We start from the raw sequence: 25,318 nt of genomic DNA, 5'->3' as shown, positions 1-25,318 counted from the left end.
GAGGTTGAGGAGAACTTCTAATTCATTGGTTTGAAACCAAAACAATGCGGCTGCTCGTATTCATGTCTTATTTTAGTCTATGTTCTCCATGCCTCATGTTATGTCCACATTGATGAGTAGTAATGTTCAACAGGAGCAGACTTGTAGAGTGAAACAGTTGGTGCTGAGGACCTGGTATCCATACTACACGGCAAGAGGTCTTAGTTCAGAATGGCTGTAGCCTGTTCCTACAGATTGAGAGATTCCCTTTATGGTTGGACTGCATAAGATGTGTCCTCGGAATGCATCTTCTGGTAATTACCATCCTCAGAGAGATCTAGTTTGTGTGTCTGTGACTGCTTCACCACAAAGCCAAGGCATGGGAGATGAGGTCTACTGAGAGATTGGCTTCAAAAGCCCTCTCCTAATCTGAGGTAAAATGCTAATGTAGACGCACCTTTTGTGGTGCTTGGTCTTCTGATGCTAAACACCACTGAGGTTAAATACCCTTTCTAGTTCTCTCCTGTATTTTTTCTGCTCTCTGTTCTGAATCTGTTCTCCCTGTTCTGTTTTCCTGCCCATGGCAGGGGGGTTGGAACTAGATGATCTTTAAGGTCCTTTCCAGCCCAAACCATTCTATGATTCTATGATTCTATGAATACTGTATGTGGAGGAATATGAAGACTCCGTAACCTTACCCTGGCTTTAGCTATTAGACTCATTCTTTCTCCCTCCCCCACCACTGCCCACACAGGAAGCACCACTGAAAGCCACAGGGAGAAACTGTTTCTGTCGCTCAAGCCTTCCTCCTAGGATTTTCTCTTTGAGACTGATGACTAGCACACTTAAGAAGAGGCATGGGGCAGGTTTGGATCTGTCATAGTGCACAGAAGACTCAGAATTACTAAACCTGTGCCCAAATACAATGTGGTTTTGGCCCATAAAGCAAGTTATATGCCCAAAGCTCATCTGATTCGGTCCATATGGCTCATAACCAAGAAGGGCTTCAGGCTTAAGAAACCCATCTGCTTTTAAAAGGTCTTATCCGAGAAATCAGCATATAATTTTTCTCATCATTGGGCATCAATGAAAGTATCTGTCATTGCGGTACAATACATCAGTAAACAGATCCTGCTCCTCTCTTTCATTCTGGAGAAAAGAATGATAATTTCCAGCCTCTAGAATATGCTGAAATAAACTGTAAGTCAATAGCTTGCATTTTTGCTACTGAAAACATAACCTCACTTGTGGGCTTAGCATAGTACAGGCTGTGCTGAGCACTTAAAGTCAGTGAAAAGTGTGAGAGCTCAGCATCTCAGCTGAGCTCAGCATAGGAGAGCTCAGCATAGGAGAGCAGCCCTGAGGAAAAGGACTTGGGAGTGCTGGTGGATGAGAAGCTCAACATGAGCCGGCAATGTGCACTGGCCACCCAGAAAGCCAACCGTGTCCTGGGCTGCATCAAAAGAAGTGTGGCCAGCAGGTCGAGGGAGGTGATTCTGTCCCTCTGCTCTGCTCTCGTGAGACCCCTCCTGGAATACTGCATTCAGCTCTGGAGTCCCCAGCACAAGAAGGACATGGAGCTGCTGGAGTGGGTCCAGAGGAGGGCCACGAAGATGATCTGAGGGCTGGGGCACCTCTTCTATGGAGACAAGTGAAGAGAGTTGGGGCTGTTCAGCCTGGAGAAGAGAAGGCTCCGGGGTGGGTGATCTTATAACAGCCTTCCAATACTTAAAGGGGGCCTACAGGAAAGCTGGAGAGGGACTTTTTACAAGGGCGTGTAGTGATAGGACAAGGGGCAATGGCTTTAAACTGAACGAGGGCAGATTTAGATTAGATCTAAGGAAGAAATTTTTCACTGTGAGGATGGTGAGACACTGGAACAGGTTGCCCAGAGAAGTTGTAGATGCCCCATCCCTGGAAGTGTTGGCCAGGTTGGATGAGGCTTTGGGCAACCTGGTGTAGTGGTGGGTTTCCCTGCCCATGGCAGGGGGGTTGGAACTAGATGATCTTTGAGGTCCCTTCCAACCCAAACCATTCTATGATTCTATGATTCTATGATCTCAAAGGATCAGGCGCCAAGGGAGCGGGATCAAGAGAAAGCTTATTAAGGTTTCCCCTTACACCACTGGCTAATAAAGGCCTGTACAGAGAGTTCACGGGAAAGTCAGGATGCAATGAGCGTTGGTAGCCATCAGCATTAGCATTAAGCACAAGGCAGAGAAGGCAGACAGCTAGAGACCATTGAACTATGTGATGCTGGTGCTTTTCTGACTGTGGCCTTACAGTAACAAAAATGAATTCGTGTGGTCTTAGCTCTGCCATTGTTGTTCCCTTATTCGCACCTTGAAACCAACTCGCATTAGACAGCCCAGTTAACCTTCGCTGCTAGGGGAAAAAATCCAGAGCTGTGTTACTGTGGTAACTGAATCATTTTTCACTTTAAGACGGAACAGTTCAATGCAATGTATTATGAAACAGCCCGCTCCGGTCAGGATGAAACATGCAGGATGCCTGACAGCTTGGCGTTCACCCTGCGAAAGAATAGAGAGCTCCCAATTAATGTGGTGTTCGGCTTTTAACTTCAATAATCATTCCTATAACTCAACAGAAATGTTTATAAAACATTGGACTGGTTGCCACATAGATGCAATTTTCAGTAAATGCCCGAGACAGGAGTTTTCACCATTCTCGTCGCTTATTATATGCATTTCCAAGGATGCTGATCAGCGTGCTGCTACGTAAGGGTGTAAGAACTGAATTAATATCTCAGCAGAAGAGATGCAGCATGCCTTCTCCGCTCAAACAATATTTCTTACATACACAGAAACTGACACAGGAGCTTTAGGCTGAGAGAATTAGGCACCAGAATTAAATGGCAAACGGGTCCAGGACTACTTTAGTGCCTCTAAAATTCCCAACTGTTCTTTGGGGGAAAACGGTGGTGTAGAGGACTGGAAATGGAAGTATTTTCCCCTTTCAGTTGTATGTACACCGAAATACTATATAAAAATGGCTGTAATTCACGGTGGTTTTATTTATTTAGGGGAAGGGTGGAGGTTGTTCCTCTGTCACGTGAAGAAAAATCTCTCTTCTAGGCCATAACAATTGCCATTTCAGGATTTTGCAAAACAGATAAAAATGAAATGGCTAATGGGAGATGGAGTCATTATTCCTGTTATAACCCATTTAAGTTCATATTCAGTTGAAAAAAAAGCCAAATGGAAAATTAACAGGCTTACATTCATCCCTCCTGCCAGCCCACGACACAAAAATGGTCTCCCCTTATCGGTTAAGCTCTCCTGTGTGGTTTCCACTGAAGGGGGCATTAAGCTGGGGCAGTGAATTAGGGGGCTGAGTATGAAGGGGTGCAGGGTGTAGACATTTCATGCCTTTTCCTGAGGGAATTTTTGTGCATTAACACTGATATAATGGTGCCTGGCTATGACAAAGATGAGCAGCTGAGAAATACATGTAATAAATAATGCACATAAACATGCAAGATCGTTTCTAAGGGAAGTAAAGTGGAAGCCAGCCTTTTTAGCTCACGGCTAATGTGGTGGAATAATAAAACTCCTTCTGAGATGCTGTTGTCTGGCTTGACACGCTTTGTTTTTCTCCTTAACAGGGGAAGTGTTCTTGCAGATTAAAGGCCCACTAGAAGACACATATAAAATCTACTGCTATCGCCACGATGATGCACACACCATGCTGGAATCCTATGAAAAGGATGAAGAACTGAAGCAGCATTTAAGACACTGTGTACAGTCCTTAAAGTAAGATCTTTTCAAATGATGATTTCCGTCCATAGTCAGTTGCCTGGCAGGGAACATTTTAAATGGATGTAGATGAAAGGTCCCCTGTAAATCCGGAGTTTTATGAGGCTTGCTGGGAGCTCTGGCTTATGCTGCTTTCATGAAAAGATGACAAGCCAGGGGCCATGATTAGATTTCTTTCTCTCTGAGATGGCCAAAAATAGCATGAGAAAGGTTGCTCTTCCTTAACTTCAGTGCCCCATACTGGCAAAAAAAATGCTGCATCATATCATGGGCATATATTGGGAACACCTTGCCCAGCTCCTAGGAAATGTGCTGTCCTCGTCTTCAGCAATTCTATTGCTTGAATTGAAATAGCCTGTAATGGCACTCTTCACCCGCACGGTGTTTCTGGGCCCCTCTTGCAAAGCTTCAGGGATCTGGAGTGGCTGTGTGGTGCTGGACCCCTCGTGATGGGTGTGTTTGAGAGTGGTCAGCACTGGAACAAGCTGTCAGGTCCCACCAGTGGAAAGTGCTTTGTGCTGTCGCCTCCAGCACTAGTCCCTTAAGGAAATGTGTTGAGAACTGGGGATGCCGCAGAATCCGTCTTTCCCCCAGTACCATTTCCTCCTGCAGCCAGTTGCAGGAACCAGCTTATCCGCTCCATGGAGAGTGTTTCTCTTCCCACTCATAAACCCCCTTGCCTTCTCACTTTCCCAAAAGCATCACATGGAGCTGTCAGGAGGGCACACACCACAGTCTTTCAGATCAGAAAGGACAGGCCCATGCTGCATGCTTGCAGGAGAGATGTAAAGCGATCACAAATAATAGATGTAAAGCTATCACAAATAATGGACCACACATCAGCAACAGATATTTCAACCACACCCTCGTTAGTGATCGGTCTGCAGAGATGTGTTAAGACTTAGAAGATGGGAAGTAGGTCCAAGTGAAACCTGGAAAGAGCGGTGGAGGAAAATATTAACAACATTAAAAGAGAAATGTTCACTTTGAAGACAGGTTATGTTGAAAATAAGGCTTATTTTGTGCGACATGTCCAGTTATTAAATACATAACAAAGTATATGTGCAGGATACTTAGGCTTTAGCTACCCTGGAAGTTGAAAGAAATAGATTTTCATATCAACTCAGGCTTTCAGGCTAACGGATGGCCAGGTATCTGCCCTAAGGGGCTTGTTTTAGTTGCTGATGCCTACAATATTCTTTTCCGACTAATCAAGAGAACTGCTACTGTCATTCACTCATCCCTGCTGCGGAGGCAAGGGGACATGGAAGGAAATAAAGATAAAAGATAGTGTCCACATACATGCTAGGGTGGCTGCTGCCACTTGAATTCCAGAGCCAGCAAGAGGACCTCCTGTCCCAACATCACAGCTGAGATTTGTGAAGAGAAAGGATATTTTGTGCTGAGCCATTGTAGCCTTCGCTAGCAGGAAGTGACAAAGCCTTCCTCACAATGAAGCCTTGTTTTGTCTTGTTCTTTCCTGATCAGCCTTTAAACAGGAACCAACAAAAAAAGCACTTGTGCATGTATGCTATGTTGTGTTTTTTCCCAGTGCCTAAAGATTGCAGCCAATTCAAATATTAAGACCTGAAAGTGTCAACTTTTCAACTCAAACGCAGAGCTGTGGTCACCTAAACATGTTACTACTGATTGGAGAATACTTGCCCTGGGAAGAAAACTATGCAGCATTTTTGCCAAATAAGTTACAGGCTGTTTTCCATCATGAGACATAATAAATGTGGGGGCTGGTGATGACTATTCTTGAAAAATGTTTAATTATTAAATAATTATTTTTTCCTTGGAAATAATATTGTTCCATATTTAAAAAATTAAAATTGGCTAACGTTACTAGGGGCTCCTGTCCCTCAGCTGAGTAATATCTGCGATGTGAAAAACAACCTCTATATCAGGAACAATTTGAGTGGCACTCTGCACATCTGTACAGACAAATCAGATTTAATTACCCATGCTGAGATTCCTATTCCTCCTGTTGACTGAAGAGTAGAAATTCCATCCCAAAATGTAGGTGTCTGCCTTGGAGACATGTGCAAATCCAAATTCTGTAGAGTCCTGTGTTTCAGCAGCGATTATGCAAACTGGGGATGTTGTTTGCTAGCTTAGCCAAAGAAACGCAGCTGGTAAAAGTGAAAGGATGCTGGCAACTACCTGCTCTGCTTTCAGCCTGGAGTAGCTTGGTCAACTATTACAGGGGCAGAGGGACGTCATAAGCACGCAAAGTGCTGACGGTACGGAAGCAATGAAAGCACCAGCTTCCAGATGCTCCGTTAGGCACCGGTGGGCAAGCAGATGAGTGCAGGCAGTCAAAATGCAGTGGCTGATGATGTGATGTTAGGAAAGCCTAACAGAGAGATGGAGTGACATTTTGGTTCCCTCGCATTTGAGTCGATTCATACCATAAGGAAAATATTCTATGTGCATGTTTGCATGTTTCCAAACTACTCGTATGTCCTTGCTGCTTTTAGTACACGTGTCAACACCATCTTACTCTGAAGAGGTTTCAGTTGATGTGTAGCCTACAAAAAACTGAACAGCTTCTTTGATTCTATATCCTAAAAGGCTGAAATGTATTCCTTCTCATTTAGAAATACATTTCTTTTTAAAGAGAGTAGACGGGAATCTTTGTAAAGTATAAGAATGACATGTTTAATTTTACTTTTTGTATTAAAGACTTGGTATTACTTACTGCTGTTAGCACACTGACCCAAACTTCTTTCTCTAACAGCGTTAGGACAAGGCTTGGTCTTATAGCCAAAGCCACGTTTCTGACAATCCTTTCTCATTTGGGGCTGTCCTTTCAAAAAGACATAGGGCCAGATTCACTGGTACCCTCTGGCTGTTTTGTGCAGTTCTGCTGACACACAGCAGCCATAAACCTAAGTTAACTGGCCAGTTACAGCTGCTCTGTGTCACTGAAGTGTATCTGAGAATCTGGCCCCTGATCTGTGTAAATCCTTTTAGGAGGAATCTAATATATGTTTTGTTTTCTTCTCTTTTGCAGAAAGATATATGAGGAAGAGTAAGTACTATGCCTTTCTTACATGCAATATAATCTTTAAAATGTCTTTAATTTATCTTCAGTGTGCTTAGAGCTGTATGTGTGGAAATTTTAAGAACACAAGCCTTCTGTGTCAGTATAACCCACAGCTTTTTCCAGGACATATGTGATAAAGACTCTTGGTTTTAATTTCCCTGAGCCTTCCTAGTTTTCTAATTACCACTGCACTAGCTTTGCAGTACCTTTCAAAACTTGTGGTTTATGAAGCTACTTAATTTGGTTGCCAATTACTTCGGAGCCCTTTATTATCACCTTGCTGTCTTAGAAATGTGCTTAGAGAGCTCCGAGGTCTGCAAGAGTGGTTGTCAACAACATAGTGCTGGTTTCTGAAATCCAGACACTCTGAAATTATTTTGCTTAGGCCTCTGTAGACCTGCTACAACACACGTTAGGTTCACAGGTAAAGCTATTTCTAAGGTGACAACCCCTTCGGTAGCCCTGTTTGAGAAGTCCACCTTAGCATCTTCCCTCTGACGGTGGCTGGGAGAACATCAGAAAAGAATAAGCTCATTGCAACACTGTGCCAGAATACTCACTCAGCCATCGATAACTTGTGGTTAAGGCACTTCTTTGCCAAACGTGGCGTCTTTGAAAAGCTATGAAGGAGAGTTTATCACAGCTGCAGTTTCTGGACATCCAGCAGGTTGGGATCATTGAAATGCAGCATCTCCTGAAGTTACCTGCAGGGAGAGGTCAGAGGAGAGGTTAGCTGAACTGAAGAAAATTATTACAACCCCAGGGAGAAACGTTAAGGGAGAAAAGAGGAGCAAGTGTGCTCTATATTAGTAGGAGAGGAACACCTGTAAAGTCAGAGAATTTGTTAATCAGTCAGTCAATTGCACATTGTAAGTAAAAGATCAGTGTAAAATACACTTTGAAGGATTTGCATGTTGAAATTCTACAGTTGGGGTTTTTAAGCTTTAGTCTATGAAAGGAAATAGTATTTCTGCATTTTGTTTCAATAATTGACATTCTTGTATACTCCTGTCTCCCACGGAGCGGGGCTCCAAGAGGAACAAAATATCCAGAGAGTCACAGTAAGATCACGTGAGACAGCAACGCATGTAGAAGTAGCACAAGATGGGCTGCTCTGCCTTGCCTACCCTATCAGAAACGAATGCCCAGTTTTCTTCTTCAAAGAGTGTCCAGTGGAGTGTAGGATACAACTGACTTTCTGAGTTTAATCTGGCTCTTGTAAAGCTGTGCAGAGCCCCTTCCACCGGGTTTAGCTGCGGGACCTTCCTTGAGCTTGGCTACCTCGCACGGTGTAGTGGCGTTGGCCTTCCCCACTGACCAGCAGGCCACTCAGGAGTGCCATCACCTGCAAGTAAGCTCAGAGGTTGCAGAGTCTCAGCCGCCTTTGGCCAGGACCGCACCCAAAAATCTGGTTATCACTGAACTGGAAAATGCAGCATAACTCACCCGAAACAGTCCGTGATGTTGCTGCTCCCAGATTGCTTTTCATTCAAGCACGATCAAGAAAACAATTACATAAACACCAGCCAGTGCTGCCCTTTGCTAGCAGCTCGATAGGTCAAATTCTGCTTGGCTTAGCAACTGTGCAGCCTCAGTGGATTCCCTGGGTTCGCACGGGAGTCTCACGGCACAGTGCGTGATTTGCCCGGCATGTCTTGTACTGAAACGAGCTCACGGACAGTAAACCAGGCAGCCCGAGGCTTTAAGTCGCGCTGCAGCCTATGATGCCCCCACGCCATTTCAAAACTGCCAAGCTGAGCGTGACACCAGCCTCAGCCCTGCTGTACCATCCTGGCGGTCGTCTTTTCCGCTGGACATAGTTGCTGGGTAATGAGAGCGAGTGAAACTCAGTCCTGAATCACCTGCCTTTGCACAGCTCACCACCGTGTGTTCGTTAAACAGGCGAGAATCTTGGTGTGTTTGAGACTTTGTTTTGCTGGGAGGGGGGAGGGAGGGCGTGCTGTGAAGCTCACTGCAGTGAAGCCAGCGGCATCTACTGCAGAGCTACAGTAATAATTCGCGATGAGATTTGTACAGCTACACATGACCTAGAATACTTGCTAAATTCACAATAACGTAGGGAGGGGGAAGGCTGAAGGAGCGTCACAAATGAATTATCAACTTAATTTTCTGCACAATAGATGTCACAAGCCGTTACTCGCCTGTTTCGGTCGCGTGGCAAGGCCACGTCCTGCCCGGCGGCCGGGCGCATCCTAACGGGGCGCGTTGCTAACGGGACTCGGCCAGGGAGAGTGGCTATCACCAGCTAATCTTGCTGGGGAGAATTAGATGAGTTGAACTTTGTGGCATTTAGTGCCCCAGGGAGTCATTATCTTATAACAAACCTACTATCTCTCGAACCATATTGCAAGACTGTGTCATGCAGATATGCGAGCAGAGGGCTGTTTATCACTTGGGCAGCTGTCCAAAGCACAACTATATAAAGAGAAGACACTTGAAGATTTTTCCATTCATGAGGCAGCTTTTATAGATTTGCATTCATGGGGCTTTTCAGAGAAAACAATAACAATTTAAGATTTTTTTTTTTTTTTCATTATTGCTGCCAGAAGCTGAAAGAAGGGAAAATAGCTCTCTATATTTAATGTAGGATACAGGGGAAATGAGGGGGATTGAAATGATGAGAAGGTTTGGGGACATCAAGAAGCCTTAAAAGGCATCTACTGTTAATTTTTTTTCATGCAGAACTTTTTTACAGATAATGCCTGTGCGAGAGAGATGGTTTAAATATGCAGATGTCTCTTCTCAAAGGCATTCAAATTGTTAGTTAATTAGTCAGCGGTAAGGATTGGCTCTTGTAGTTTTTATACATATAAAAGTGGGAATGAAAGCTTTTTTTTTTCCTCTTTTACTGTTCCTGCTGCACAAAACAATAGATCAGCCTGCAAAACCAACTGGCTGTTCCCTGTTTTTTGTACTTTCCTTCTACATTGTGTTATTCCGTCTTTCCATATGCAGAAATCCTTCTTCCCCTAGCATTAACTCTTGCTTAGTTAATGTCAAACAATCTTTTCCCCTCCAAAGAAGCCTTTTCAGGCACGCAAGTGGAAAACTCACTCTGCTTTACCGCCCTTCACGCCGTTACCAACAGCTCACGCTCAGTTTCAAAGGGGAGGTCTGTGAGTCACAGGTAGCTGGTACCAGCACTGGTGCTGGAGTGTTGCCTGGTTTGCTCAGGAGCGTGCTGTAACAAGGAGAGACAGTGGAAGTGTCTGTCCCGCTGCTGGAGCCTCAGTAACAGCTGGCCCTGGCCCTGGGGCTTGGCCACCTGCTGTTACCTACTCCAGGGAAACCCCATGTTTCCACCAGCCACGCGGAAGGTAACGAAGGCACATGTGGCTTGGTCCTGCCCTTCTCCTGTTTTTTCCCAGGCTGTTGTGACAGCCTGCAAGCTGCACAGCTCTTTCAAGCCTAGAGAGCATCAGCAAAGGCTTTTGTCTGGAGTGAGGCTGGAGCATGAATTCAGCTGGCTGGTAACTCCCTTGCATGGAGGCCAGAGAGCTTGGGTGGCCTTGATGGCCTGAGCCACTTGGATGCCTGGGAAAGCCACTCTGCTGCCTCTGCTGAGCCAGCGGGGATGGAGCCTGGAGCTGCAGAGTGTCCCTGTGTCCGTGCTAGAAGCTGTGGCTTCCCTACCCCTCATCCTTCTGCCACCCTAGGCAGCTGCCTGCTTTGCCTTTGTGTAAGGTGACTTCCAGCAGGTTGGATCAAGCCTGGGTGAACATCCTGTATATTCAGCATTCCCCCAGGCCAGATTGGGTACCCTTTGGAAGCTCAGGCATCATTAAAAACAATCTACCAGCAGCCAGGAAAGAAAAAACACAGGTAAAAGACAGTAGAACTTGTAGGTCACTGTGGGGAGTCGAGAGACGTTGTAAGAAGGGATGCGGCCGTGAACGGATATCCCAGTTACCCGGTATCCCAGTTACTCGCAGCAGGGAGATGTTGCAATTTTAAGCCTGAGGGGCCAGAGCAGGATGTAATAGTCCCCTCACATGCATTTCTCAAACTTCCTGTTATTTGTTCTTCCACCTACATCTCCCTTCCTGGGTGTTGTGGTGTGCAAGTTGTACCACGTGCACCCTCAGACTGAGTGGGATGGTTTCAGAGGTAATGTCTAAGCAGTGGCCTGGTAGGTTGCTGAAAATACAGAAAACTCAGACCCGGTGTGTATTTCTCATTGAGGGGGCGAGAGGAGGGTTTCATTTACAACGGCCCCTGTTCCCTGACAGATGTATCTATTTTTTGACTTAGGTGGTAGTTGCACTTCAATGACTCAGTGCAAAGCACTGCTCTGGTTTTGATATTTTCTGTAGTTGAAAGCTCAACTGAAGGATATAAAAGGCAGCAGCATCAATGACTAGACAGAAATAATAATAAGTTTCTGTCTTCAAGGAGTTTCTCCTTATGTGACTTTTTTTTTTTTTTTTTTTTTTTTTATAAATTACAGAGGAAAGCCAAATCTAATGGACATGGGATCCCTGATGATCAAACCAGTGCAACGGGTGATGAAATACCCCTTGTTACTCTGTGAACTCTTGAATTCAACTCCTGCTTGTCACCCTGACCACAAGGCACTACAAGATGCCCTTTTTGCTATGAAAAACATTAACGTGAACATCAATGAACTTAAAAGGAGGAAAGATTTAGGTAAGAAAAAGGCACAGTAAGTTCTTCTGTCTTTGTAGGTTTGAACTGGCAATTACAAGAGAGGTTTCAACTCCAGTCATATCACTACAACAGTTTTGGCTGGTGCTACCCAAGTTGTGTAATGGCTGGGTTTCAAGAAGGTAACAGATGCCTTAATGTCAGTTGTGCTCAGCCAGCTATGTTATCTGACTGGTAACTCCAGAAATATGAAAATGATGAAAGAGTTAATGTTATATCCATGTTCATTGACGGTAACGCGTTGCAAACACTGATAATAATTAAGGTGCAGTGATAGCAATATTTCTTATAGGCTTGCCACAGTGAAGCAGCCCTGACTTCACTCTTCCCAAGGCTAGCGTTGGTAACAGAGTTTTCATCATCTCAAGCATTTTCACACAAGATTACAGCAAGTGACATCAAAGTGTCTGCTCTCAAATGGTTTCATATTTGTGTGCTGGTCCCTGTGAAAAGCCCCGCGAATACAGATTATTAGTGTCACGAGATTCTCTGTCTGCAGTGCTGAAGTATAAGAGGAATGATGATGATGAAACCCTTAAAGAAAAGTTTTCCCGACTGAATATCCACTCCATTAGCAAGAAATCCAAGAGGGTCACCAGCCATCTGAAAATACTGACGGGGGGAGAACCTCAGGTACTTACTCATCCAACTGCAGATTTGCATTGACAGCTTCACTTCTGCTTTTGCACTGGGCATTTTTTAAAACATGTTGGAAATGGAGTTTGTGGCGGTGCTTTTTTTTCTGTGTCATTTATAAAGTCATTTTCTGGTTGTCACAGAAAAGAGGAAAGATCTTTGTGATTGAAATAGAAAATAACGTAATGTGTTCTCCACCTTTTCCTTTTTTATCTAAGAGTTTCTCAAACTTCTGATCTTCAGCAGAGGGGGAGTGGCTGGTAGTTTTGTGAAACTCAGCCTCAGATCTGCTCTTTGCGGATAGACTGGCAGTGGTTATTGTTGGCGCTGCTCTGCAGCATGACATTCAGGTTCTGAACCCACCGAGGAAGATGAGTAATACATCTGATTAGGAAAGGTCATGGGTTTTGCCTCTACATGTGTAAGGACCTGGAACTGTCAAAGCTACCAGAGGCAAAGAACCCTGTGATAAGTCTGATGGGGGTTGGGTGGTCAAAAATAAAATGCTCCTTCATCATTTCGAGGTTGTAATTCGAAACCTAGCAGGACAAACATTTTCAGGAAAGCTTAAATCTCAATCTCAAGGAAAATCAATTACAACTGACCTTGAAAATGACATCCAGTGCACCTCACTGCATGAGATGGCTGATTATACAAGGTCACTTGCCTTTCTAGACGTGACTTTACAAGATATGTGCCGGTTTTTCCTGGTTTGTTTTTTTATCAGTCATTTCCTGCTTTCTCTGATGCAAACTACCCATATGTATTTTTTCTGTTCATTTATTTGTACAGTGGAAATTTTTGTTTTCAGAATGGGACACCAGCAAGGCTATAAAATCAGAGAAAAACAGGGAATTAAATTTGATTAAAGAGAGATGTGGTTTTCCTTTTTTCTTTTTCCTTTAGAATCTTCGGGTTTATGTTTTCTTGGTTTTGTTTTCTAATTAAGCTTCAAACATTTGAGAATCATTTTAGAATCAGGATACATCTGTTAGAGATTCAGCCCTCTCTCCTGCTTAATTAGACCAAGAAAGTTACCAATTCACATCTCTGAAACACGCTGTGACCCTTACAGCAACACCAATGAAAATGAGACTTGAGATTTCTCAAATTCCTCAAGTAAAGGAAAAGGTAGGCAAAAATAAGCGTATTCTCAGGGTTTTTTCAGTTAGCATAAAAAAGTAGGAGCCTATTTCCAGCTGCAGAGGCTTCTAGCTGAAGAGCTGGCATTGCTCTAGGGGTAACAGCTCCACCTACAGCCTGCCTGGGAAAAATCTCCCCACCACCCACAAAAAAGCATCCAGGGAAGTAATGCCATGACATAAAAATATCTTTCAATTTTCACCACTGTTTCCTCAAGTGGAGCAACAATAGACAGAAAATGAAGAGTTTTATTGGCACACATAGGTGTGCTTGTAATAAAGCAACTCCCTGCTTCCACAAGGATTAAAAATTAAATTCTCCATCACGTTGCCCTGTGCCTTTGACTCTTCTTGGATTAGAACTGGAGCTTGGGGGAATCAGGGGCCGATCTGTTCTGTCTTCAAAGAGACGAGTTCTGGGAAGGTTTGAGATTTTTCTGACAGTGCTCTGGACATTTCTTTCATTAGCCAGGCTTTTTTGGGCTGCCAAAATAACAGTGCAAACATCTATTTTAGGTGAAAGATCAAACTTTTAATAAGGAAGAAAAGTTGTTTCGAAGTTTAGAGAAGACTGTGAAAACGTGCGTGAAGAACATTTCACTCTCCTCGCAACATCTACAGGTGGGTACAGGCCTTTTAGAAGTTGGTGGCCACAAACCATGTCCATAACCCGTTTAACATACATTTCTGCCACGGGTTAGGCAACACCCAAGTATTTCTAAGCCGGCCTGTCTGCATCACAATATCAAATCAATGAGCTGTGCTGCTGCTGCGTTACTGAGCCCATGGCAAAGAAGTTTTGAAGCCCACACTTCTGCATTTTTCTGCTGGCACAAGCAGGCTCTATGGACACTCATGGGTGCAGTGCTGTCTGGTGGCACAGATATGATTTTCAATCCCTGTGTGAAGCCATCATATGGGACATGCACATCTGCTGCAGTGGAGCACCAACTGCTTCTCACTAAAAATAGAAGAACCGAGTTGCAGCCACATGAACTGAAATGCCCAAACCACATATTCTGGATGTGAGGGCTCCTTCCTTTATCATTTTGCTCGGTTGTGTAGAGGGCTAGCATTAGATGCAGAGAGTGCTCAAGTGCTGTAAATATCGTTGCTTTAATCCTCCTGTCTGAAGGCGCGGGCTGGCTTGTAACTTACCAACTTTTCGCTCTCACGGATGACTTGCCAACTTTGTAGATGGCATGAGGCCCTTCAAAATGTACGTTTGCCCAAACCAGACATGAAGGTTGTTCGAGAGGTAGGTACGATCAATAGCCAGGCTGGCCAGAGCTTATTGCGAACGCACCTCGTTTGGTTCAGGACACAAGGGAAGGCCAGTGAGCTCAGCCGACAAGGATTGTTGCCTGGGATGGTGTTGACAGTTCCTGTCCAAATGGATGCAAACTTCGTTAAGAGTAAAATTCAGAGTAAGCAAAATGCACCACTGTAGTGCAATTTACACCTCCAAAAGAGGCCTTTGAGGGTGCATGGGTCTTGAACTGGCTTCTTGCTGAGGAGTAGCTAACTTCCAGTGGGAAATTCATTAGGTTGGGGCTTAATTTTTTCAGTTGAACATGAACAACTTGATTCTTAAGCAGTTTACATTGAAAGTAGACATTGAAAATAGACAAAACACGGAAAATATTATCACAGTAAGCAATCCCACAATGGCTGAAAACTGCACTGAAACCGAACAGGTGTCCGAGATGGAAAATATTTCTGATTCCATCAGTATTATTGCAGTATCTGCATGAGTGAATGCAGTATATTAAACCAGATTATAATACAGTTTCATCTTCCTACTGTCTTCTCGTTTAGGATTCTATACATTTGGCTGCACAGAATATAATTGGGCTTCAGGAAATCTTGCAAGACAAAGATGATGAAGTCAACGACTGCTTGAAAAAACGGAACAACACTCCAAATCTCTGTGAAGACCTTGTAAGTTTATGCAGTGTCCAGTGCTACACAACTATCTGTATGTGTGAGAAAACAGGTCTACGTGAGGAAGACTATGACAGAAAAGAGCAAAAAACCTTAGAGATCAGTTGAGTGTTTTTGTTGGTTGAGTTTCTGTGCAAAATAAGGTAAAATTCACTGTGTTTTCCCTAGAAGAGCTAAAGAAAACTTCTCAAGCTAAATTCCAGAGTTTAAACTAAAATCTTCCGGCTAAACTTGCACATTTCACCTCAGGTTTGGACAGGAGCAGCAGATCTTTGCTTTGCTACTTTTGTTACCAACACTTGCAGTTTTAGAGAGACTTTTGTGATCTTTGTTGTGCTCATGAACTATTAGCTCCTGGAATCATAGATCTGTGAAAATCTCAGCTTTATTACCTTTGCAAGTAAGTTGCTATCCTTCATATAGGGAAACCATGAAAAATCTGAGTACAGCCCATAGGAATTAAAAAGCAATTAAAAATCCAAAGGTAATACTAGTTTTTTTTTTAACTAGTCTCTTGCTTTCAGGGACCAAATGAGTTCTAATGCCTTGGTCTACTAAGATAGACTAAAATGTCTCTTCAAAATTGGGCAGGCTGCTTCTTCAAACAGCTGCTCATGCTGAAGAAAATCAGAGGTGGAGGTTTTCTTATGCTTTCCTAGGTTTGCACCAACTGAAATATAGCCATTCAATCCTTCTCAAAACACTGAAAACAGAGCCTGCCAAGAAACAGAAGGATCTTTGACAGACCACATCCTCCCAGATAATGACAGGGAAGCAAGATGTTGTATTTCCTTTCCTTCGAAGTTCCCACATTTGAAAAGAATCTCAAAAATTAATCTCAATAATCAGAAAGATATTTTCAATGTCTTTACAATGAATGAGTGCATAAAGTGCAGAAGAGCACCCTTCTATCTTTGCAGCAGTGAGTGTCCAGTATGGAAGATACCCCCCTATTCATCAAAGAAAAGCAAAAGCAATTCCACAATAGATGAAATAGAAAACTTTTTTTTCAGAAGCAATTTTGTAACTCCTATTGGCTTATGACCCAGCTATTCTGAAGGTCTATGTAATTTAAAAAAAATAATAATCTTTTTTGTTTTAATGTTTTAACTGTGAACATTGTTATTTACCATGTTAATTTCTACTTATAATCTATTTATTTCTGTGTCTTGAATTTACAAGATACAAGGATTTGCTATCCTATGTATAAGTTTTTTTTAACAAAAAACTTCTGTCCTGAAAGTGCACAATGAGTAGATATTCCAGGACAGTGCATGATAAGTAGATGTTCTCATTGCACAATCCATAGTGTACTTTAGATGTTTTCCTGGAAGGGTAGTATCAATGGAAATCTCAGCAATGGGCTCAGGTTAATTTTTTTATTTTTCCTTTGTGCATTTGTCAATAATGAATCTTTCCTCTTTCATTATATTTTAGGGAAAATTTTAGGGTAGAAATCCACAATAGCCTCTTCTCTTCCAGAAATGCGGTCCAGAAGTTTGGAAAAATTGTTTTCTTAATGCATCAAAAATTGGTTTGCTAAACACAGCCCAGTTTTTCAGGTGGAAATAAAGTAGGAACTATCTAGCTAGTGTGCATCATCTTGGCCTTGGGAGAGCAGTTCTGGTGCTAAAATGGATCTCTCCTCAACTGTGGTGTGTTATGGAGGGTAAAGGGACAGCTGCTCTTTTATTCCCACATTCAACCCAAAAACTTAATTCACATTGGATATCCAAGAGCTTTAGTATGATGATGAGTTTCACTCACTACAAGCCTGTGCTGTGTTTGAACAAGTGACTTACAAAAATAAATTTTATTTCATGCAATATTAATCCCTTGAGACAATTAGAGACTAATGGAAAAGCCTGAGAAAGGCTTTGGTTTTTTTACCAGGTGTCTAATTTTGCTGATTACTAGAGATAAAACCAACAAGCATAACATAATTTAATCAAATCAAGTGATTGTTTGTGTTTGGTTAAACAGGAATTGAGTTACAGCTGTTTCCAGGAAAAAAAAAAAAAAAACAAAACAAAAACAAACTGAAAAAGCTTTGATAGCATTCAAGGCTGCAAGACTGCCATTTAACAAGACCTTATCGCCTCTAGACCGTATATTGACATGGACCTTCCAATTATGGAAATCCCAGTTTTGCTGGACCACTTCATGGATCCTTGCCCAGTTTTTCCTCAGTGCTAACACACTAAGGGCAGTACCGCCGGCTGCGTGCCCCAAGGGACAATTACCATTATCCAATGCTTTAAGCCACAAAACTGTCACCTCTCCTTTGCAGTGTTACAAAGGAGATTCTGACTCATGCAATCATAGAATGGTTTGGGTTGGAAGGGACCTCAAAGATCATCTAGTTCCAACCTCCCTGCCATGGGCAGGGACACCTTCCACCACACCAGGTTGCCCAAAGCCTCATCCAACCTGGCCCATGCTAGACCCTGCTTGAAGCTGCCTCTGACAGCAATGCTTTGTGAAGAGTAATTAACAGATTGCTTGATAAGCTACCATCAGGCCTAACCTGTTACTGGGTCTGAAGACCTGTATAAACAAAGTAATAATTAGGTCTGGTTTGTACCGTTCCAGATGGCTCAACTGGACAAGCTTGTTTTGACTCCACTCTCAGCACTACAAGCCTTGTTTTCAGGCCCACAGAAGCTCATCCAGAAGCGCTATGACAAGCTGTTGGACTACAACAGCTACCTTCAGAGGTCAACAGGAGAAGAGCTGGACCTGGCAAAGAAAGACTATGAGGCTCTAAATGCACAGTTAGTGGAAGAACTTCAGGTATTCAACAGAGCAGCCAAAAAGATTGTGTTGAACTGCCTGCATTGCTTCATCACTCTCCTCAGGAATGTTATGTCTGCAGCACTTCGATCAAATTCTGCTGTGGTGGTGCCTGTTCCAGTAAGTACATTAGAAACAGGTGTAGCTCTGCCTTTATTTGTCTTTTTCTTTCTGTATGATTTGGCTAGAGTTATGTAGGATGCATATCTACAAGCTACACTGATTTAGTTTTTTCTGCTAAGCATAGTCAGGTTTAAGTTTGTTTTTTTTCCTTGCAAGCTCACCAAAGGTTAAATTCTGGCCTTAAGTTTTGTCAGACCTGGACTTTTCATCAAGAATGATCCTAATGCAGCTGTTCCAGCTGCTGCTGTGATAGTAATGGTAAGAACATCACAATAAGGCAAAAAGGAAGCAGCTGCTAGCATTTTAGTCTTTGTTTCTTAGTGTCTACCCTGAGTAGCCCAGAAAAAATAGGAAGAGAAATTCTAAGAACCTACATGAACACTCCTGTTGCTGCTAGACCTGCAGAGTCACAGATGACTGCAGAAAAGCAGCATGGTTAGGAGATCTTCTGATGAAATAATCTCTATGAAAAGCAAGATGCTTTTAAACCCAGATACGCTGCAGAAGCTCCTGCAGACATCTCTAGGCAGTAAGGAATAGCGTTGTTTACTCTGGCGTTTTTATAAAGTTCAAATCGTTTCACTCACGTAGCCAGAAGTTCCAAAGATGCCTATACGAGCTACAATGAAGGGCATCAGTTCCTCCATCCCACTCTACTCTTTCTGGGCCCTATGATCATTACTTGAAGATTGAAGTTGAGAAATTATTAGTTTGTGTGAAAATCCTTCAGTGTTTTAGTTTTGTTGTACTTTTGCCTAAAGGACTTGAACACCCCAAGAAACACAGCTGCAACAATGCCTTCCACAAATCCAAATCCACTCACCTGAACTGGAGCAAAACTCTACATGGGAAACACACTGTAGTGAGGCAATCCTGGAGTATTCTTTTCCATCAAGGCTTGAGCACATCACTTTCTAGTCAAGGGCAGCAAAAAATTAAGAAAGCAAGGTCAGGATGAAAACGTAGAGCTGTGCTATTTCATGGGAAAACAAAGGCTTTTCCCACACGAAGAAATTGCATCTCTGTAATTTGACTATTTCATGTTTTGAAAGCTGTTGTAGTGAGCATTGTTTTCTGTGAGGCTCTGCCTACAAAATTACCTTCTTTTTCTTTTTTTTGTTCTGTTTACATCAGCAAATACACTTGGGGTTAGGCACAGACCAAAAGCACTTACCCAGTGCCACAGACAGAGCTTCAGCTTACCCAACGATTTTTAACCTGGTGGTAGCACCCAGTTGCACAAACACAGCTGTAGGGCAAACTACTCCAAGCCTTACAGCAGGTCGGGCCACTCTGACAGCCGCTGAGATGCACGTTTGCATCTGAAAGCAGGTGGCTTAGTAGCCTAGGTGCAAGGCTGTTCATTTGCAAGGCTGTTAATTTTCGTCGCTGTTTAGAATACTTTTTAATGATTTAACTTAAGTTGGCATGTCTTTTAAATCTAACAGCAATCATTAGAAACAGTTAATCAAGGACCTTTCTTTGCTGTCTATCTCATACCGAGCACACTATGGGCTCTGCAGAAAATAGCAGTAACTTGTCAGATTCCCTGACTCCTAGCCATCAGCCCATTAAACCGAATCTGCTCTTGCAAACCTCCTGACCATTTTGTTCATGAGATCTAACCCACCTTTGTGTTTGCAGCTGTCTTCCTCAAGCATCTGCGAAGTGCAGAATCAGTTGATGGAGGAGGTTCACAAGCTGAATTTCGTAAAAGATAACAGCGGTGCAACTTTTATTGAGAGAAAATTGAGCTTGGAAAAAAAGAAACCTGTTCCCTCTCCAGTAAGTACCGTATATCCAAATTGTGTATGAAGCACCCTCTTTTGATGACTTCCGAAACAAATCCATTTTTATGCCACCTAGAGGTCTGGGCTTGGTCTCTTCAATGGGACTCTGAATCAGGTTGTTGGAATGAAGCTGTTCCATTGACCGGTAACTTCTGAAGATTTTTCGCTCTGTGTTCACGTTATTATCTTGAAAATCCACTTGTAATTATCTCTGATTACCCTTAGGTCTTTAAGCACATGTCAAGTCTGAGGTTGTATATATAAACTTTGATTACTTCTTCTGTTAAATGCTCTTATAGTGCATCTTAGTCTTCTAATTCAGAATGTTTTTTCCCTCGTCCTCAGCAGTGGTTATGTGTACTGGTGTTTACACACATATGCACACACATACACCCCCACAGCAGAAGATTCAGAAAATTCACCAGGAATCTGTGTCCCCGTGGTTCCCAATCTTATCAGACATTTCCAGAGCTTATAGGAATCTAGTTTAAAGTAAAATAAAAACTCAAGTGCAGATTTACAGGAGAAGCTGAGGAAGCTGTAGGATTCCTTTTAGCTTCAGTAAAGCACATGTTTTCTTGCTTCTGTGGTATGTTAAAGATCACACTGACGTGCAGCACCTCCCTCCCTGCTCTCTAACCAAACACTGAGTGAATATGCTTCCACCAGCTAATAGCACTGGTTTTTGGATTATACTTTTTTTGGTGATATTATACAGTCATTCAAAGATCATTATTATGGAAGGACAATTCAGCAAATGAGGGTTCACATACAGAACACTGGCTCTTTCAGAGCAGAGGACAGACTAAAAGGTCTTTAATTAGTGAAATTCCTACATTTCTTTTAAATCTGCCCTTTATTGCTCACCTATCAATGTAGCAGTTGGACAGGTCCTTGCTGCATATGCAAAGATTTGGTTACATATAGTTGTGTAACTTCCTCCTTGCTTTGTGTGCAAAAACGTAGGGTCAGTTGCCGCATGCAGCACACACTGGTTTTATGCATACTTGTTGCTCTAGAAATGACCTCAGCATTATTCCCAGTGAATAATTTTTTTACTTTTCAGCTTGAATCCCCACGTCAAACAGAAGGCCACAGGTCCAAGCTGCTGTCTACGTACAGCACAGAATTGCTCTACCAAGCTAAGCGCAAGTGCAATGCCACGCAGGAATTTGATATTGATTTACACGAAGGAGAACTGGTGGCTGTCGTGGAGCAAAAGGACCCCTTCGGAAGCACGAGCAGATGGCTTGTTGACACAGGAAGTAGGTTCTTTGCACGAACATCCCAATAACAGCTTCCCTTTGGGATATTGATTTCATTCTGGCCCCATCTGTTTGCCTGTGTCATACTGACAGCTGCATAAAATGGCTGGTTTTGAAATATTCTGAGCAGCATTTTGCTGTTTGTTTATTTTCTCTCTTTTTTGTTCTGGTGTCTAGTCCTTAAAGGGTATGTGTATTCCTCCTTCCTGAGGCCTTACAATCCAGCCAAAGCACAGAAGGACGTAGCAGAAAACAGCTTCAGCGATGACGATTTTGATAATATCAGCCTCTTTGTCTCTTCACGGCCCTCTACTGACAGCAGCACAAGACGTCTGGGGCACAAGAAGAGTGACAGCAGCTCATCTCTTCACTTCTGTGAAAATCCCACAATTAATGGCCCAGGGACTGATGCTTTTCAGGATACGGATGATCAGCATGTAAGTATGATACACACTGTGCCTGCCTTCTTGTTCGCGTTTCAAATCTAGAATTATACTGCTTATAATTTAAATGGTTTCCTCTCACACTGGAAAAGCCTGGCACTAATCTGTCAGTATGACATGGGAACTCATTATCTTCTGTTCTTTGCTTTTCTTAAATAGCTTTGAGGTAGGAGAAGATAATCAGTTAAACACAGTCCTGTCTCACAGAAAACACAACGTTGCGTTACCCTACCTCATGTACAATGCCTCAAGGTATTCTTGTGGAGCAGGAATCTGCAAAAAGTTCAGTCTGGGCGTTTTCCCAGTTACTGTTGACAAGAAAGCTGTGGCAATGCTGGTCAGCAAGGCTCAGAGGTGACCCATGTGACACATTTGAGTACAGAAGCTTTAGGAAAGGTGATTCCCTGAGGAAACCTTGCTGGAAAATTCTACGTCCAATCCAAGGCCACTTGGTGTGACAGAAACAGGCACTTGGTCTGAGCTGAAAACCTTACTAGTGCAGAAAGGTGATGAGGTCTTGGAGCTTTGTTTGTTCCTCCCCATGCAGAATTCCCCAGATCCTTCAAATTTATTTTTATGTTGGCCCTGTTCATTATAGTCTGTCTAGCAATTTGTCCTAGTTTCACTGGGATAGTATCACGGAATCAATTTTCTGTTCAGAGAAGCTACATTTCTGAAGTAAGCTGCATTTTTTAAAAGACTGCAGCACTCAGTTCAGTGAGAACAAAGTTGATAAGACACTTTGTTTTAGTTTGTAGCCAGCGTGGTATGCAGGTGTCCACAGTGCTCAAGGACTTTTTGATTTGCCTTTGGTAACAACCCAGGCGTCCAAGAATCTGGGGTGACTGACACCTAAATTGGCAAATGGGTATTCCATACCATGTAACATCATGCTCACTATAAATTGGAAGGCTTGTTGGGGACTGGCTCTCTTTGGCTGTCCTTCGCTCTCTCTTGCTCCCCTTCACTCTCTCTACACTCTTCCTCAATGGTTGCTGTCCCTGGAGGGTCTCGCTCCTCATTCTGCTCCTGATGCCCACTCTCTCTCTCTTCTGGCATTGCGGTTTCAGGCCTTTCTTGCTCTGGGATTGCTAGCTAGAAACGGGCTGGACATTGGCCAAGGGGTGGTGAGCTCTGCACTGTCCATGACTTCTCTGTATATCTTATTATTGTTATGATTATCATTTCTAATTTTTATTTTTTCAGTTATTAAATAGTTATTAATAGAATCATAGAATCATAGAATGGTTCGGGTTGGAAGGGACCTTAAAGATCATCTAGTTCCAACCCCCCTGCCATGGGGGGGGGGTTATTCTTTCAACCCATGGGTCTTTCTTCCTTTTCCCGATTCCCCTTCTCGAGTGGGGAGGGGGTCACTGGGTAACAGAACAGCTGGCTATTATTTAGCTGCGGATATAGGCTAAACGGAGACACGACTGCAGACCATGCAGTTGTGTACTGGTTCGTATATGGTATCACATGTTTCTGTACACAGAATTCATACTAATACACAACGACAGGGTAAGATGTGGGTATATTTTTGAACTCAGATTTTGTTTTTTGTGGCTTTCATTTTTTCAGACCTTCTATGCTGTTTACGCATTTCAAGCTAGGAATGATCAGGAACTCAGTCTTCAGGAGTACCAGAAGATTAAGATACTTCGGTTTTCTGACCTGAGTGGAAATAAAGAATGGTGGCTAGCAGAAGCAGAAGGTCAGAAAGGATACGTACCCTCTAATTATCTTGGGAGGATGACATACGCTTAGGGACAGAAAGGCCCATTGAGCCAATTTTTCTGAAGTAGACAGAATAATACTCCATTATGGTTTGCAGCACGCAAGGCAAACTCACAAGTGATTGACAGGGCCATGGTATCTGATACAGTGCACAGATGATATTGAGAACCTCCATCCTCCAAAAGCCATCACCTTATCAAGACCTGAGGAAGGAAACATTTAACAGGAAGACTTGATTCTGATTAACATCCTGAAGAGCTTGCTTTTCTATTACCCCATAATCATCTCTTTTGTCAGTGTCCTACGTCAACAGTCAACCTACAAATCATAGCTAAAATTATGTTTTTCTTCCATGATATTTAGCAAATATTCCAGATGAAGAGAATTAGCCTTGAAAAAGGACATATTCAGTCTTCAGGGATGCTGTAGTTCAGGCTGAATTGCTCCTGAACCGCTATCTCAATGAACACAGAACACATCTTCAAACTTGATGTTTTTGGTTGTCTATTTTTATCGTCAGCCACTTTTGTAATGAACCTTTTTCTCAGAGGAGAGTATTGGAGTAGGAAAAGAAAAAGGGTTTTATTTTTGTAGGAAACATTTCAACTGAAAACATACCAAATGTGGTGGTACCAGTGGCTGGTGCCAGGGAAGAAGGTATGTTTAGTTAAACATGGAAATGGGGGGAAGGAAAGAGGCGGCACAAGAAATAGATACTGTGAAATAAAGAAGTTATAGTTTTCAAAATAACTACACAACTACTTCATATGGTGGGAAACAGTTTGCAGCAATATGAAAGTGCCCCAGGTTTGAAATTCTACATATGTCTCCACACTGACTGCTTTATAGTGCAAGATCTGTGTAGTGAAAAAAACCTGTGTTATTAGACTTGGGAAATTTATTAAGATTTAAAAAAAAAAAAGTCAAGCAGTGTCTTTCAATGAATTACTGCCTGTCTGATTCCTTAGGTTAGATACAGGGATCATAATGTCTAGTGAATGAGATAGGACTTAAGATGCATCAAAGTTTCTCTTCCAGAAAAAAAATAAAAATCATTCTCAAAGTGTCTGATGTTAGATTGAATAGTGAAGAATGTATTGATAGCTCTGTTTGCAGAATTCAGAGTCAAAAGCCCTGTATTTTGCTAAAGAATCTTCAAAAAACAGTCAAGGCTATTTTCAAAAGTTAATATAGTTCACACTGCATCCTCAATGAGCATAGAGAACAAAAAATCCGAAGGAAGGATCTGAATGCCAAGTAGTACTTCCTCAGAGATCCTTAGGTCACACTGGTGCCTTACACCTGAACTAGACTGAATGATGATGTAACAACATCTTGTTGCTACTGTCATCGATAACTGTGTTCATCACAGTTTATTTCAATACAGCAAGGCCTAGCGATAAGCGAGGACCTTCTTGTGCTAAGTATTGCAAAAAGGAAACAAAAAAGTGACTATACTGCAGCAGATAGTGTAATTAACGGTAAACTCGTCAGCTATTTTCTGTATTGCTGCATAATTGCTTGTTACTGACTGACCATTACAATGACAACACCATAAAAATGAAAGGGTGGAGTGTTGCTGATCAAGCAACAGAAATGGTTCTAAAGCTTTTGTGTAAGTTTCTACAAAACCTTTACTGAGATGTAATAGGAAATAACTTGTCAGCAAAGAAAGGATGAGAAAAGTTAGCGCAGTCGATGCAAACAATATTTTTTCCTGCACTAATGACCACAGTTTCATTTTCTTTAGTATCCCACAATTTTCACATTATTTCCTAACAAGGTAAAGAAAGTTCTCAGTCTTGCTTGGAAGATGAATGCAGTGGATCGCAGAGATGAGAACCTGAAATTTTTGCTGGATTAAATTATATGACAGAGAAACTTTGGGTTCTCTGAGATGGACATCCAGAAACTGGTATGTGAAACTCCGTGAACTACTGCAATCCCATGAG

General features: G+C 42.5%; 1 protein-coding gene across 1 annotated transcript in view; it reads left to right on the top strand.

Moving 5' to 3' along the window:
* Positions 1-23,396, top strand: part of ARHGEF38 (Rho guanine nucleotide exchange factor 38) — a 38,214-nt gene extending 14,818 nt beyond the window's left edge. The window contains exons 4-14 of the mRNA XM_086612139.1: positions 3,605-3,752; positions 6,775-6,792; positions 11,276-11,475; positions 11,993-12,126; positions 13,788-13,892; positions 15,090-15,212; positions 17,808-18,128; positions 19,776-19,916; positions 20,988-21,186; positions 21,364-21,623; positions 23,211-23,396. Of these exons, the coding sequence (XP_086468265.1) occupies positions 3,605-3,752; positions 6,775-6,792; positions 11,276-11,475; positions 11,993-12,126; positions 13,788-13,892; positions 15,090-15,212; positions 17,808-18,128; positions 19,776-19,916; positions 20,988-21,186; positions 21,364-21,623; positions 23,211-23,396 (1,835 nt within the window). The remainder of the gene's footprint in view (positions 1-3,604; positions 3,753-6,774; positions 6,793-11,275; positions 11,476-11,992; positions 12,127-13,787; positions 13,893-15,089; positions 15,213-17,807; positions 18,129-19,775; positions 19,917-20,987; positions 21,187-21,363; positions 21,624-23,210) is intronic.
* Positions 23,397-25,318: the final 1,922 nt, after the last annotated feature.

Source organism: Tauraco erythrolophus, chromosome 5, assembly GCF_009769465.1.
Source record: "Tauraco erythrolophus isolate bTauEry1 chromosome 5, bTauEry1.pri, whole genome shotgun sequence".
Lineage (NCBI taxonomy): Eukaryota > Metazoa > Chordata > Aves > Musophagiformes > Musophagidae > Tauraco > Tauraco erythrolophus.
This window is presented reverse-complemented; position numbering and strand designations above follow the sequence as displayed.